We start from the raw sequence: 14,595 nt of genomic DNA on the forward strand, positions 1-14,595 counted from the left end.
TGTAGTAAAATCTTTTTATTCAAGGGCGTCCCATGTAGATTCCTTTATCATATCTTACAAACGTGGTATATGCACAAAATGGGACAAACTGTGTGTACAGATGAACATACGTATAGGATAATTAATGGGAAAAAAACAAAACAAAAAACAAACAAAAAAACAGCAGCTTGATTGGCAAACCAAAGAGAAATGTCTTCTTCGCCCTTTATCAAACATTATTACAGTCCAATTTGGACAATTAGTTCAAGCTAATCACTACATGGCTGCACGTGAGTAACGTTGTGCTCTTATGGAAAACAGATGATTGGACTACATCTCAAACATAAAACACTGTCAAGCTTTTTGAACTGTGTGCAAAAAAAAAATTAAAAACCAAAACCAAAAAAAACAAACAAAAAAAAGAACACAAAAGAAATAAAATTCCCTTATCTTCTCCCTTTGAAATGCTCAATTGAGGAAGATAAACCCATTCCTAAATTTAAATGTAACCTATTGCAAGGGTTTTGAATTTGAAATTAAAATGTCAGGTTTTCAGCCTTTGCTTGGCGAGGGATCATTAAACCAGGACATTTTTCACATTCGCGGAAAACGACACCATTCCCACTTCACACCACCATCTTGTTGCCCCTTTTAAGAGACATATCACGCAATGATTGTTTTTTCAGTATGTTTGGAAGACCAGTAAAGAAACAATACACAAGTCTCCAAACAGGCGTGGGGAACAGTCGATAAAATATACTACTCACAAAACGTTGGGATATTCGTCTGTTGGGTAAACTTTCAGGATGAACCTAAAATTTGAACCCCAAAATGTTCAACTGTTTACACTGTGATATCGTGAAAGCGAGACAACACCTAACAGTTGATCACAAACATCCTGTTTGTGATCGATTGCTGGGCGTCGCCTTGGTCTCCTTAAATATCCGTAACTTTTTGCGAGTGGTGTACGATGCAAGGACCAAAGGATGGATTTTTAGAATCATTTGTGGGGTTTTATAACCGTTGCTCTGAGGTAGGTTCCCCAGCCCTGTTCTGTGTAAGAAGCACATTCAGAACCATTTCAGTCACACCTTAAACTACTGTTTCACTCTGTGAACTATTCCAACACTTGGTTACAGCCTTCAATAAACATCCTCTGACCAGGGAACAATCCTTAAGCAGTGGGTACACGCATATCGATTCTGTGGCCAAATTTAACCGTTGTCAAGTCAAGTCAATTTCAGTATTGTGTAAAGGGACATTTGTTTCCCCCCCTTAGGTCAGTGGGCAACACTCCTCCGTCCTCACTCGTAAGTCAGTTCAGCACACGAGCAGAACGATTGTGCTAAGGCCTGCCGCACACCTTTACATATCTGTCCACTATTCACGATCGCACTGTCACTATCAGACTCCGTAATTGTGATGTGAAATGGAACGATAGCAAATCGGTGAGCTCACGGAAGCACACAGAGCAGCAAATGGTTGTGTTGAGTGTTTGTATAATGTCTCAATCAATTCATTCACTCACCACAACAACAAAAATGACAAGGAAAAGAGTATGCAACCACAACATAGTCTACAGATAAGCCAAGAGTTGGCATAGCTTCTTCCATTCCTACAGGCGACTACAATTACTGGTCTCGGGGAGAAGACTCAATTGGCGGTGGAGATGTCAGCATGTACGTGGTGTGTTGTGTTGCTCATCTCGAGTACACCAAACACGACGAGTAAAAACACACTTCCTTGTGTGTAAGTTCTCTCACCTAAAAAAATATTACAATAATAATAATAAATATTAAATGTTTAAAAAATCGGTAAGCGTGTACCCCGCTTTCACCCTGGTGTTGCTCCAAGACTTAACTCAACAAATGAAATGAGACCGACTTATAAAACAACAAAACACAATTAACAGTCATTATTCATGTTATCCAACCACAAAGGACGTCATAAAGCATCAATAAATACATGGATGCAACATATTTCACTCTAATTTGGGGAAGACCAATCTTGTAATAAGGCTGGTTTGATTTTTTTTTTTTTTTTTAGTGGAGGGGGGTTTACATTCAAAACAGGACCCCTTGGGACTGCAACGTGGCCCAAGGGACACAAGACACGCGGTACTTGAAGTTATTTTACAATCAAGCTAAGAAAAGGCACTGTGATATTTCATTATAGATATAGATCATTATGATTTATTGAAAAAGGTAAAAATCTATTTAAAAAAAAAAAAAAAAAAAAAAAAAAAACTTTTGGCGGACATCGTTTTGTTTTTTTTCTTGAAAAATAAACATGCTTAGAAAATATAGTTATTTGCACCTTTGACTTATTTTAGCAAGTTTTGCTTACAAAAAACTAAATTGGTTTGATTGGTTGGTTAAAAATGCAGGTGGTATTTTTAACTTAAATATGATCGCTGCCCAACAAAAAATATTAAATTAGTTTCTTTGTATTTGGGATTCAAAAACAAAATCGAGACACATGCCTATTATTGGACAGCTATGATTGGGGAGGGGGGAAAACGTGACAATAAGACAATAAGTATTATTTTGTGCTAAGAACAAGGAGGGAAAAAATGCTTGTTACAGCCTGTACGGCCTAATAAATTAATATTACAGCGTTATTTTTCGAAATGCTTGACACGTTGAAGGGATGCACAAAGAGGACGACATACTGAAACAAATAAAAAGAAATGTCAGATACTACCTGCAGAGAAAGAGAACAAAAATACTAACACAAAAAGGTAGGGATCAACGATAACAGAGCGATCACCTGCTTTTAGAGGGAGGCGGGGAAAGACAGCGCTACATCAAAACAGTGCCTTCTTCCTTAAAATAAGAAAAATTTAAAAACAGCACTTCTGGAATTCACAGTCCTGGCCTGCCGTGACGTCGCGGGGCGAGCGTCACTGGACGTCCAGCCGGCTGTACATGACACCGCGTTTCCACTGCACGTTTCGCACCCACAGCGGCAGCTGGTAGGAGCGGGGCACGATGCCGCTGACGTTCTCCTCCCAGTACTGGAAGGGCCGATACCACCACACCCGCGAGAAGGGGTTACTCTGCGACGTCTCTTTCAGCGACTGGCGGCCACAAAACACGCAGGACATGTTGGCAGTTAGCGAACAAGGAGAGATGGAAAGGTACAAAAATGTCATATCACCATTATCATGGCCAAAATGATCACGATTATCAGTGTCATTAGTTATGAATAGACAGATTATCGGCCATCCTGTGAGGAGTTTTAGTACTCCGCTGGATATAAATAGTATATGATTTCAAGCTGATTTCATTTGAACTGACCGTATTCAAAAGTCTCTCTAGCTCCTAAATTCATGTTGGTTATAGCCAAGCTTTTAAAGGACTTAAACATCATTCATTTCAAGCGAGGCGTTAGTTAGTTTTTTTTTGGTTGGTTTTTTTTTTTGCTCGAGGCTCTAAGGCAAAGGATTGTCTGCTAGTAAAGGGCTGAAGTCAGGGATACCTGCACTTCGGGGCTCAACTTTTGCGTAATATGTAGATCTAGTGACTTGAGGTATTTATTGGTTAAACTGAAAATTGGCATCTTTGACTTTATAGATATCCCACTTTTAAGCCAGGAGCAAGCATAATATTTGACTTGTAATTTCCTCATGACTAATATTTTTAATGAAAACAGAAATCCCGCAGCATCCCACACTCACCTGCTGGTTGGCCATCGTGTGGTACCACCAGAAGAGGCGTGTAGTGATAAAGTAAGCGACCACCACATCCACAGTGTAGTGGTCGTGGGCCAGAAGGATGCAGAAGACTCCCACGGCAGCTCAAGGTCCAGCAGATCCAGTGGTACCACCAGAACCGTCTGGGGGAATCTGCCCAACATAAAGTAGAACATTTACTTTTCATTGGCTTGCATGCAAAGAGCCACAGTCGCTGCAAATGGTCATGAGAACGCTCTTAAGTTGCTGCTGTGGGCCACAACTCACACACTACCCAGCCGACGTCACTCACTAGGTCACGCCCCTTAAAGGCACACATCCAACACACAATTGCTTCAGTGCATGCAGTAATTATGGTATATAGCATGGGTTTTTCTGTACACTCGAATTAACCGAAAACCAATCATGAAAGAATATAGTAATATATATATATATATATATATATATATATATATAGTAATTTCAATTCAGTTCAATGGAGATTTGCCATACCACACGTCACAGAAAAATTATACTCGTGAGCCAAGGTAGCACTGTTTCCTTCAAAAGGGGGGACATGCTGGTATTTGTAAATGTAACCACTAGAGGTCGCTAATGCATCACTTAAGTGGCCAGGAAGATGAGAAAAATATCAGCTCATAAAAACTTGCTCAACGGGACCTTGTTCACATTGAAAATGCCTGCTGACAGAAGCATACAGCAAGTCAAAGAGGGCCAAGCATGCTGAGGAACAGAAAATAGTGCAAACGGTGCAGTCTTAACATGAAACTAATATGTGGTATGTTAGTGGTTTCCTGTGTGCCTCCATATCATGGCACACTTTAGAGAAGTGTTACTTTCAGTCAGGCATTGCAGAAACTGATGTTTTAGGTTGAGCGTCTTCGACTTACACTCCTTGATGAAGAGGTATGTTAGCGTTAGCATGACCGTGTGGCCGCTGTATAGGTAATCTCCACACATGGTGTGGGAGCCCGTGATGGAGAGGCCCCCGCCGGCAATCATTTTCATTACCCTCCTCATCTGCGCTTCCCAGTCGCCGAGAAGCTGAAAGCACCACAGGCACAAACAAACACACAGAGAACAGATATTTATGCAAGATTTTGTAAACAGACTGACAGGATTTATTCATCCCATGAGGTCAATTAAGGATGTCGTGTGTTTAATACCTTCGGAGAGCATTTGAAGTGCATCCCGGGGACAGGCAGAGTGGTGATGTACATGGTAATACACCGATATAGATACAGTGTACCCACAATGAAAAAGAAGCGCCTGCCTATGATTGACCTGGAGACAACAACAAAAAAAGACATTCAAAACTGTAAAGGCATGTCCACAATTGATACTATATAACAGTGGGTCTCAAACATTTTAAACCAAGTACCACCGATAAAAATTCTTAGTTATCAGAGTTATACCATAATGACCAATAATCCATTCCATACTGTAGCAGACTTAATGATCATGAACAACAAGGCAGCGGTTTAACACTTCGCTTAAGTATAGAAAAATTAGAAAAACTACTTAGTTAAAAAAAAAAAACGTGAAAATATATTTAACTCAAAAGTTAAATACTACTGAACTGTACTTAAATGCACGGTACTAGATTTAAAAAAAAGTTGAAATAGAGTTTGGGGGGGGGGGGAAATACTCCCCGTATATACCACGTCAACCTTCAGGCCTACGGGTCAGACCTGGCCATCCGGATCATTTTACGTGGCCCGTAAAGGTTTGCCACAATTTTTCTTTGACTTTTGTTCAAAAATAGTTACCCATCATAAAAACTAAAATAAACAAATGCAGGGGCAATCCTAATACATACTGTATTCTTAAGGGAGAAGAAGTCAATGACCTTGCACTCTTTCCACACACCTGTTCCATAAACAAACACAGTGCAGCTCAGCTTCTGGCTAGCAGACGTCATAGCTAGTTGCTAAGCTAAGCTGCTGATATTTCATTTTAAATTTCCAAAATATTAAATTTGTCTGTTTGTTTCGATTTGGTTCCCTGACTGAAGCGAAGCAGGACCTTCAAACCGAGGTACGTACCAACCCATGATTTGTGGATCACCATTACACCCCTACAAATTTACATTTATATGGCTTCATTGTTATAACCGACCCCCTGAGAGTAACCATGACTACAAAGTAGCCCATGATGAAAAGTTTGACATTCATGCTATATACAGTATTTCCACAAATATTCGATTATTTGTCTCAATTAGGGGGAGGCCTTTTATTTGTATGCAAATTCAGGAGTTTTAAGTAATTTATAAAAAAAAAAAAAAAAAGTTAAAAGATCTATTATGTATAAATGGAGAGAAGCAGCAACAACTGAAACAGACTGGATGGGAAAAAAACAAGTGTGTGTGTTCACTGTGATGGGTAAAATGCAGAGAGCCAAATTTTGTGTGCATGCATGCTTGTTCATGACAATAATGAGGAGGATTTCTTCTTCATGTCAGTGTCTACTGGAATGCTAAACGTCACCACATAACATAAGGTCATACTACGCATGGAACAAGCAGTAAGAGCGTAAATGTATCTAAGAGACTTGCTTTGGTGCTACTGTTTTGGTTAGCAACGGAATTTAAAGGGATTTTGTTACTACCCGTTTTGGGAGGTGTTCGTCTTAAGTAGTTGACGCACAAGGTGACTAATTGGGGTATGGCATCGATTATATTAAAATAAATAAAGACAGTACGTTAAATACGGTATGGACAAGGTGTTTAACAGATCAATCATGTTCCATTAATAAGGCCAGGTTACCGGTCTATTGAATGACATTGAACAAACATAGTCGGGCAAGAGCTGTATGACCTTAAAATAAAATCTTTCCTTTTTCCATCAAAATCCAATAACCCGAATTTAATTCATTTTTCCCCTTTGCTTATAGAAACCACAAATAATATTTTAAAGTTTATATTTTTACCCTTTAGAGGATTTGCTTTATTTCTCCTGATACCGAACAAGGTTGGAAAAGTTTGTTTTGAGATAGAGAGAGAGAGAGAGAGAGAGAGAGAGGGATGTAAAAATAACTACTTATACTTGGGAAAAATGCCTCTTTTGCCAATACGTAAATACAATCCTTAATAAATAAACAATCCATTTTAAATGTTCAACAATTTAACAAAATGACGCGTTGAACTGCATAGCTCAGCTGGTGCATGTGTGTTGTGGAACAGCGGTGCTCTTTTTTTCCACATAGAGTTGGCTCAGCAAAGTATTTGTAGCTTGATAAAACATATCCTGGGTCAAAGGTTTCCAAAATGCGGATAAATAACTGCTTTTGGCGATGTACAAATGTCTAATGTTCGGCACAAGTGACTTCACAGTTGCGTTTTACCAGGCTCCTTTCATGGAAACAATGAGAAAATGATTCCGCTCATTTTGTCTGTTTCTTTGCAGGAATTAACATTGCTCGTCGCGTTTTTGAGAAATATTTACAAGAGCGGTCAGAAAAATTGCTAAATAAATATAGTGACCAAATTGCAAAAGTGACTGTGCTTTTGTAAACTAGCAACTCTGGTCCCGGCCTTGTTCTTGTAGACGCAGTGCACGTCAGCTGGTATGCGCTTTAAAACTACGGTACCGAAGTCACACCCCAGCTAGTCACTAAAACACTCATCGACTCGCAGAGTTTTTGCTCTTTCTGACACGCCCTAAGATGCCGCAAAAGCCCTGTCTAAATGGGAAAGTAGTACAGTAACAAGGGAGTATGTTGAAGTGATACACATCAGATGAGAGAATGTTGGTGAGGAGCTAAGTTTAGCCTGGGTTGTTTGTTAGCAGTAGTTACGGAGAGTCTTCATCACATATCACATATCACATATTCATCACATTATTTTTAGAAATAAAATCATCTGCAAGCCAGTTAGTTTGTGGTATATTTACGATTTACAAACATTTAATCCAGGCAGTTTTTTGGGGAGGAGGGTTGTCACTTACTAGTGTAGGGCTCGGTCCCTATCCCCACCGAGAATTGTAAAACTGTAGTACCTGTGTTTGAGGAGCACCCACTGTATGAGCCATAGCGCCACCAGCAACATGCCGTTGATCTCGCAGATTGAGAAGGCCCACTCTACCCTGTTGAACAGGTCAAAGAACTTGTCGGGCAGCGGCGGGGTGTGCTCTTTTGGCGGCACCCTCTCGTGGACCACCGATATCACGATGGTGGTGGTGACGAAGCACACCACCGCGTAGACGAAGGCGACGCCAGTCTTTCCCCACTCGGGCGGGAAGGAGGTGCGCGAGTTCTCCATCGGAGGGATGGGAATGCGCACCATTTCTGCCGTCCGCAACATGCCATTCTTCTGGGGCTTAACTGTCCCGTTGGGAAGCCCGCCGGCGTGCCCATTTGCGTGGCCGTTCTTGTGCGCCTCGATGTGGGTCTCGATCCGCAGCGTCTCCAGACGCTCCAGCAGCCGCTGCCCGCCGTCCGAGGACACCAGGAGGAGTGGCGGTGAGTGGAAATCCACCCGCGTGAGCCGCAGCAAGGCGGTGCCGTCAGTCTGCTGGAGTGGGTCGATGTACTCCGGCATGCCCTCTTTGCTCAGCCAGTCGGCGACATCCTCGGCGGACCACGCTGCTACTTTTGTCATCTCGGCCGTTGAGAAGGTGGTCGGACGACGGGGGAAGGGATGAGAGAGGTTTGGCGGTCTTAAAGGGCAATGTCAAGTCCAAACCAGCTCCGTAGTGTGCAATAGTGCATGACGTTTATGAAGCATCGAATATGAGGTGGGGGCACCCTGAGGGACCCCTTGTTGTCAGGTTCAACAGGTTGAAGTCCTTTTTAGGTTGTTTTTCCCCACACAAATGCCACACACCTGTTGAAGCAAATAAATGCGTTCACTACAGTACACAGTACAAGGACCTTTGATCATAACTGTAGGGAAACCATTCATGCGTCAGTACCAACATCCGCAGTGAAGTAGCCTTTCAACCAAAAGTAGCCCTTGGCCATTCTCCTTTTACTGCATTTATTTTTCATCTATTCCTTTGATCACTGGCATGAGACCCCTTGTAATCTGCAACATCATTCACAAAAGGTGACTTTCATACAACTCCTCAACAAAAAGTTACGACGTTTGCAAAAAGGAACAACATTATTGATTGTACTGGATATGCTAAGTTCTCTTATTTGTCTTATTTACATATGTGAGTGACACATCATGAAACTTTGGGGGACTTTTCTTGCATCTCCACGCAGCCGAGTGGATATTGTAACCATGACGAAAACAAACAAATATGCACAGCAATAGGCATATTGTCTGAGGCCCATGGTATTACACTCGAAAAATTTCAGCTGAGGTGAGGTTAACTCCAGGCCAGAGATGTTATGATGGGAAGAAGAAAACATTGACTGGAACAACTCATTTCCACACTCAAGGAGGTCCAAGATTTGGGGGAAAATATGACTCTGAAGTCAGACAAACATCTGGAGTTCTAAACAGCATCACAGGAGTAATTCTACATGTTTTGCTTTTTCTTGGACTTTTCTGAGATTTTTCTAGACTCACCAAGGGAAGAATAATGTAATATGCATCAGAAGCTAGGTCTGGAACTAACGAATATTTGTATTCAGTATCAGTGTTCTACCGATTATCTTTTTCCATCGATTAATCGGCAATACAAAATCAGTGTACACTGGTTTTTTTTCCTATTACTAACATATTTTTGCCTTTGTAACACATCCACTTATCCAACCAAAATGGACAACTTCTTGTTCAGTTATAAGAAATATTCAAACTGACATTCACACCATCACTGAGTAGGAAGTGAACCCAAGCTGCCTGCTCGGAAGTCAAGATAAGCACACCATCACTAATACTAATGTTAATGTAAAAACTAATGTTAAAAAAAATGACATCTGCAAAAGTGATTTACATGCATACATTACACCTTTTGTCGCCGTCTTTGATGTGTGACAGTGTTTTTGCATAATTCTTTATTTCTATTTTTTCTTATTGGAAATAGTTTCATGTGAAAAAAACTGCTTATAATTATCTTATTTGAGCAAAAATGTTTATTTGATTAGCAGGACAGGCAGGAAAAGATCTCATACGTTTTTCCAAACTACTCCCACGAACAAATTAAAAAAAAAATACTTTTCCCATCTTAAACCTGATTAGAAAATCCTGTGGGCAACAGCGCGTACCGCAAGGAATGTAACCTTGACATCCATCGTTTGCATTTCCATGATATCAAGCATTTGTTTATAGAGCGTGATATCCGTGATGGACGCAGGGTGGTACTGCTAGAGGCCGGAAGGTAGCGTGAGGTAGAGTTGGAGGTCGGTCACACAGAACGGAAATGAGAGGATGGGGAGGGGAATGGATAGACGTGGAGGAACCAATAAATAAAAAGGCAAGGTCGACAGCCCTGCTAAGGCCGCTTCAGCTCAGCTCCGAGCAGACGACGACTTAATACGCCAGCCGAGGGATAGAGTACCTCATGACGCGGCTCGGCCCAACACAACCTCTGCGGCTGCAGAGCTGAACTAACGACAGGTGGAAGGAGCCACCTGTCATCGTACTTACCGAGATACGGAAAACAACTAATAAGCGCGGGACTCGGACGTGCGGGTAAACAACCTAAGGGAGGCAGGTCCAAAAATAAACATATGGATCGCGGACAAACAGCCTGGCCGTGTGACAAACCAGCTGTGTAGCAGCGGTGCAAGCCAGTGCAGGAGAACATTACTTTGTGAAGATAAAAGAACAGGAGACAAAGAGCATTTAGACCAATCTGAGATTAGCTGTCAATGACTCAGCGGTGTGCCGAGGACCTTTGGTCTGTGAATCGGCTTACAGCTCACCGACTGAGGAAATAAGATCACCTCCACTGTACTGGCGACAGGAAATGCACTGTAATCCCTAAAGGGGCGCTTTGGTCCTGAAATCTGAACATGTTTGTTATTAAGCATTACTGTGAAAGTAGAGCCACTTTCATTGGCTGTTGACTCTTCATGCGAGAACGTCCCAGTGACAAGCACCTGAACACCTCTGGAGCGTTACAAAAGAAGAGGCACGCTTTACCTTACTTTCACAGTAACCCTAAATAACGGGAATACACTCATGCTCAAGTGGAAAACGAAAGTGCCGTTAGTAGAGTCACTTAATGACCGGCTTCATGGTACCGATTATCCAGGACTGTGCCATGTTGCAAGCTTCCTAAAAGCCCAATGAGAGCCACAGTAAAGCTGGGCAAAGACTCTACCACTCGAGTCAACCTGTGGACTGAGAATACTCACGCTAAAACTAGGGATGCCTGTAAAGTACTCATAAAAATGATACTACGACACACCAATATCACTTTACTAGCCTGACATATACTTTCCAGGTAGGAACCACATCAGCCATGTTGAGATAGTTAAAAGGTAAGCTCCCGCAAGCACAGACTTGTTATATTTGAATGAAACTTATGACATGTTCAAGAGTAGTTTGTGTTCTTAAACAATATGTGGTTAAACTAAAATATCAGTCGCAAGACAATCGCATTATCAAGTAAAAAATAATAATAAATCAGTGCAACCCTAGCTACAACAGCATCAACAATGAACAACAACACCGTAATTTGGAGTATGTGCCTGGATTTTGATGAAAATATTGACACTAAGACACAAAATCAAATATTGTTCGATTGTAAGGAACAACCAAGAAGTGTTCAGCCTTGTGATAACATTTACTAAAAAGGTACATTGAAGGTATCTTAATTAAGGTACCTTAATAAATAATCATCCTTTAGATGATTTCTTAAAATACTCTTATCTTGGTGGGCTGTTTACTGACCAGGAAGTCCTATATGTACTATACATGCAGTTATGCGTTTACTCAAGGCAAACAACCCACCCAGTACTGACAACATTCAGTTGCCCAAGGTATAAAGCGTCCAGAGGAACTTTTCAGCCTGTTGTATTATCATTATAATTCTGGCCACATAGCATTACACCTGTGACGGCAATGCAAACTGCTTTAAAGAGCAGCAGTCCCAACAAGGTGAACTTTGAATTGTAATAGCGCTCAAGGAACAGCAGTGTTATCGGCGACTGGAAATTACAAAAGGAAACCAGATACAAAAACCCGATTTGACAAAGTTTACCTGCTCTTTAATTTAGAATTCTACATCTATTTATTCATCCATCCATTTTTATTCACGATTTAGTTTTTGCCGGATTGACCGTGAATAATAGTTGGATTTGTACATACAGTAATAATGACTAAAGCAAACCTTAACGACAATTCTACATTGACTTTCATTTGGCATTGTCATTTCTTGTTTAACTTTAAGATACATTTTCTCTCACCACAGGTTTATTGCATTTAAAGTAACTAGTAGGTTAATTCACTTCTTTGCACTGCTCAGAGTAGATGTGGCATCAGTTTTTCAAAAACATTGGCAAAGATGTGGCAAAGACCAGCTCTGGTATTTGCTGAACATCTGGAACTCAAACACAAACAAAAAGAGCACTTCCCCTGCATGTGTTACATTTCTCCACAATGACAATTCAGTGGGGTCGGGTTGAGAGCCAGGGTGGCGGGGGAATCACACGTGACGCGACCAGAAAAGATCCCACCCAAGAGGACAATACGTCAAGCTGACACAAACATAAACACGCCATCCGCGGCTCATCTTTATTAAGTCCAGAGTGGAGGCAAATGAGTCATTCGGAGGCGGGGGAGGGGTGCTTTGAAAAGGTCTTGGCAGGGGAGAGGAGACATAAGATTACCTTTTGTAACATGGAACTAAAATATGGCAGCGACTCTAAACACAAAGAGCATATTCTGAGCTTTGTCCCACAGAATTAATTATGGGTGCTTTGCTGCTCACAAATATTGTATTGTCCACGCACTATGTTATTATGTGCACTGGTTTTCATCTATTTATTGATAAATGCATTTCCATGTTGGTGTGTCTGCAAAGGAATTGGTCAAAATGCCTGATTACTTTGCTTTCAAAAGCAGGTGAGTGCAAAGCATACTGATATTGCAATTTGGTAATGCCATTTAAAATGCTAAAGTCAATCTTCAGCGGTGACTGCTTCAAGCCGCTTATTGCCAAATCCCAGTTGAAGTTTACTGTAAAACTAAAAATAAAACAAAGAGAATTAACATATCTAATGAATCACTTTTTCACACATGGCCATGTAGGTTTGGATTTTTTTCTCCCTTAATAATAAAAACATTTTAAAACTGCATTTTGTGTTTACTTGTGTTGTCTTTGACTAATTTTGAGATTTATTTGATGATGGGAAACATTGAAGTGTGACAAACATGCAAAAAAAAAAAAAAAAAAAAAAAAAAAAAAAAGAAATCAGGAAAGGGGCAAACACTTTTTCCACACCACTGGATTTCAGCACAGCGTTAATGTTCAAACTGTGCATATTGTTACAGTGGGTTACAATAATATAAAATTTACTGTTTAGGAATGAAAACTGTCTTGTTTTTCCATAAACACTTTCTACTACATCACTGTATTTTAATGTTGGTTATGCCAGTGGTACTTGGCGAGCCAAGTACTTTTTTAGGTGGTACATGGTGTAAATATTTTGGGAACCACTGCTGGAAATATTACTTGTAATTTTCATTACTTCCTATGTAATTGCCTTGAAAACTGAACAAAACATCCAGTATTGATGGTGTTAAACGTCACAGTGTTTTGAAAACAACTCCTTTCTGTTCTCAACAGCTTAACGGGATAGGCCTCAAAGGACTCGACAACTGTGTCACAAACTTGTCAACGCTTTATTTTCTTGCCTTTAACCGTCGTTTCCTTCTTTTTCCTCCTTGCCCGTGTGAACAGGAGCCAGTGCCGACGCCTGTAGTCGCTCCCACTCCCACTTTGGGGGTCAACAGTCGCTTCCCTCTGCACGTCGCGGTCGGTTTTGTTTTTCTTCCTGTGCTCCAAAAAAATAAAAAAGGCACCTAGTGAAAACAAAATCACCTGATTTTAACAAGTGGCTTTGATATGTAAATGTAATCAAAACTTTAGTGTACAGTGCTTCTGAATGATTCCAAATGTCGTAATACAAGTGCATGACGTCAACTGACAGCAAGGAGAAAGAACTCAAACGTTTTTTTACCTCCTCATCTCTGAATGTAAACGTTACACCAAACATTGCAAATCACTTTTAAATCAAACAAAGGCAATATTTGCCTCTATAGCACCTTTAAAAAGGGGTGTTTTGTTCTTCATTTTCCAAAGGGTGTGACCCTTTGATTGGGACACCCCCCCCCCCCTAAGAATGGTATCCCGTTACATGCTATTAAGCTTGTGGGATAAAGGTTGACTAAATACTCTCACCTGTATCGCTTTACACTTGGCACACAAATACACAACAGGTTCAAAATCTCACACATACACAACTCCACCGAGTAAAATGAAACTGTGTGTAACTTTGGGAGATTTCAGTTTTGAGCCATTAAGGAACCAAAAAAACGAACACAGTCACTGTCAATTTTCAAACTTGGACTTCCCCTCAAGACTTTGGGTTCACATCATTTGCAAAAAAACATGATGCATGTTGTTGTAAAACCTACGCTATACACCCGAAGTCCAAATCTGAAAAGATTAGATAAATTCAACAGCAAGTAACAGAATCAACAAAAATCCAAAGAAATTGTTACTGCAAAATTTTGCAACCCAATGTGCTAGCTTCGCAAGCGATACCCCAAATGAAAGATTAAGTACCGGTAATGTTGATTCAATCAGCAACACCTATAAAAATATACAACCACCACAACTGCAGAAGCCAGAAAAAAAATCCATCTCTTATTAAATAACTTCACTCTTCGAGGTCTTCCAGAGAAATATGCGTTATTTCCAGGATAAGAACATAATGAGTGTAGTGCCTCAGGGTTCAGGATTCTGTTAACAACAACGCAATATATGTCACCATGTCCTTGTCTCATGATGGACAGGTCAATG

The 14,595-nt window shown here is 40.7% G+C and overlaps 1 protein-coding gene across 1 annotated transcript in view; it reads right to left on the bottom strand.

Annotated features, from left to right (window-relative positions):
* LOC133409552 (phosphatidylcholine:ceramide cholinephosphotransferase 1-like) overlaps positions 1–14,595 on the bottom strand; it is a 22,833-nt gene continuing 8,238 nt past the window's right edge. The window contains 6 exon segments of the mRNA XM_061689706.1: positions 1–3,058; positions 3,659–3,775; positions 3,777–3,826; positions 4,564–4,717; positions 4,840–4,957; positions 7,669–8,495. Coding sequence (XP_061545690.1) covers positions 2,882–3,058; positions 3,659–3,775; positions 3,777–3,826; positions 4,564–4,717; positions 4,840–4,957; positions 7,669–8,270 — 1,218 coding nt within the window. The 5' untranslated portion in view covers positions 8,271–8,495 and the 3' untranslated portion in view covers positions 1–2,881.

This window comes from Phycodurus eques, chromosome 11 (genome assembly GCF_024500275.1).
Source record: "Phycodurus eques isolate BA_2022a chromosome 11, UOR_Pequ_1.1, whole genome shotgun sequence".
Classification (NCBI taxonomy): Eukaryota; Metazoa; Chordata; class Actinopteri; order Syngnathiformes; family Syngnathidae; genus Phycodurus; species Phycodurus eques.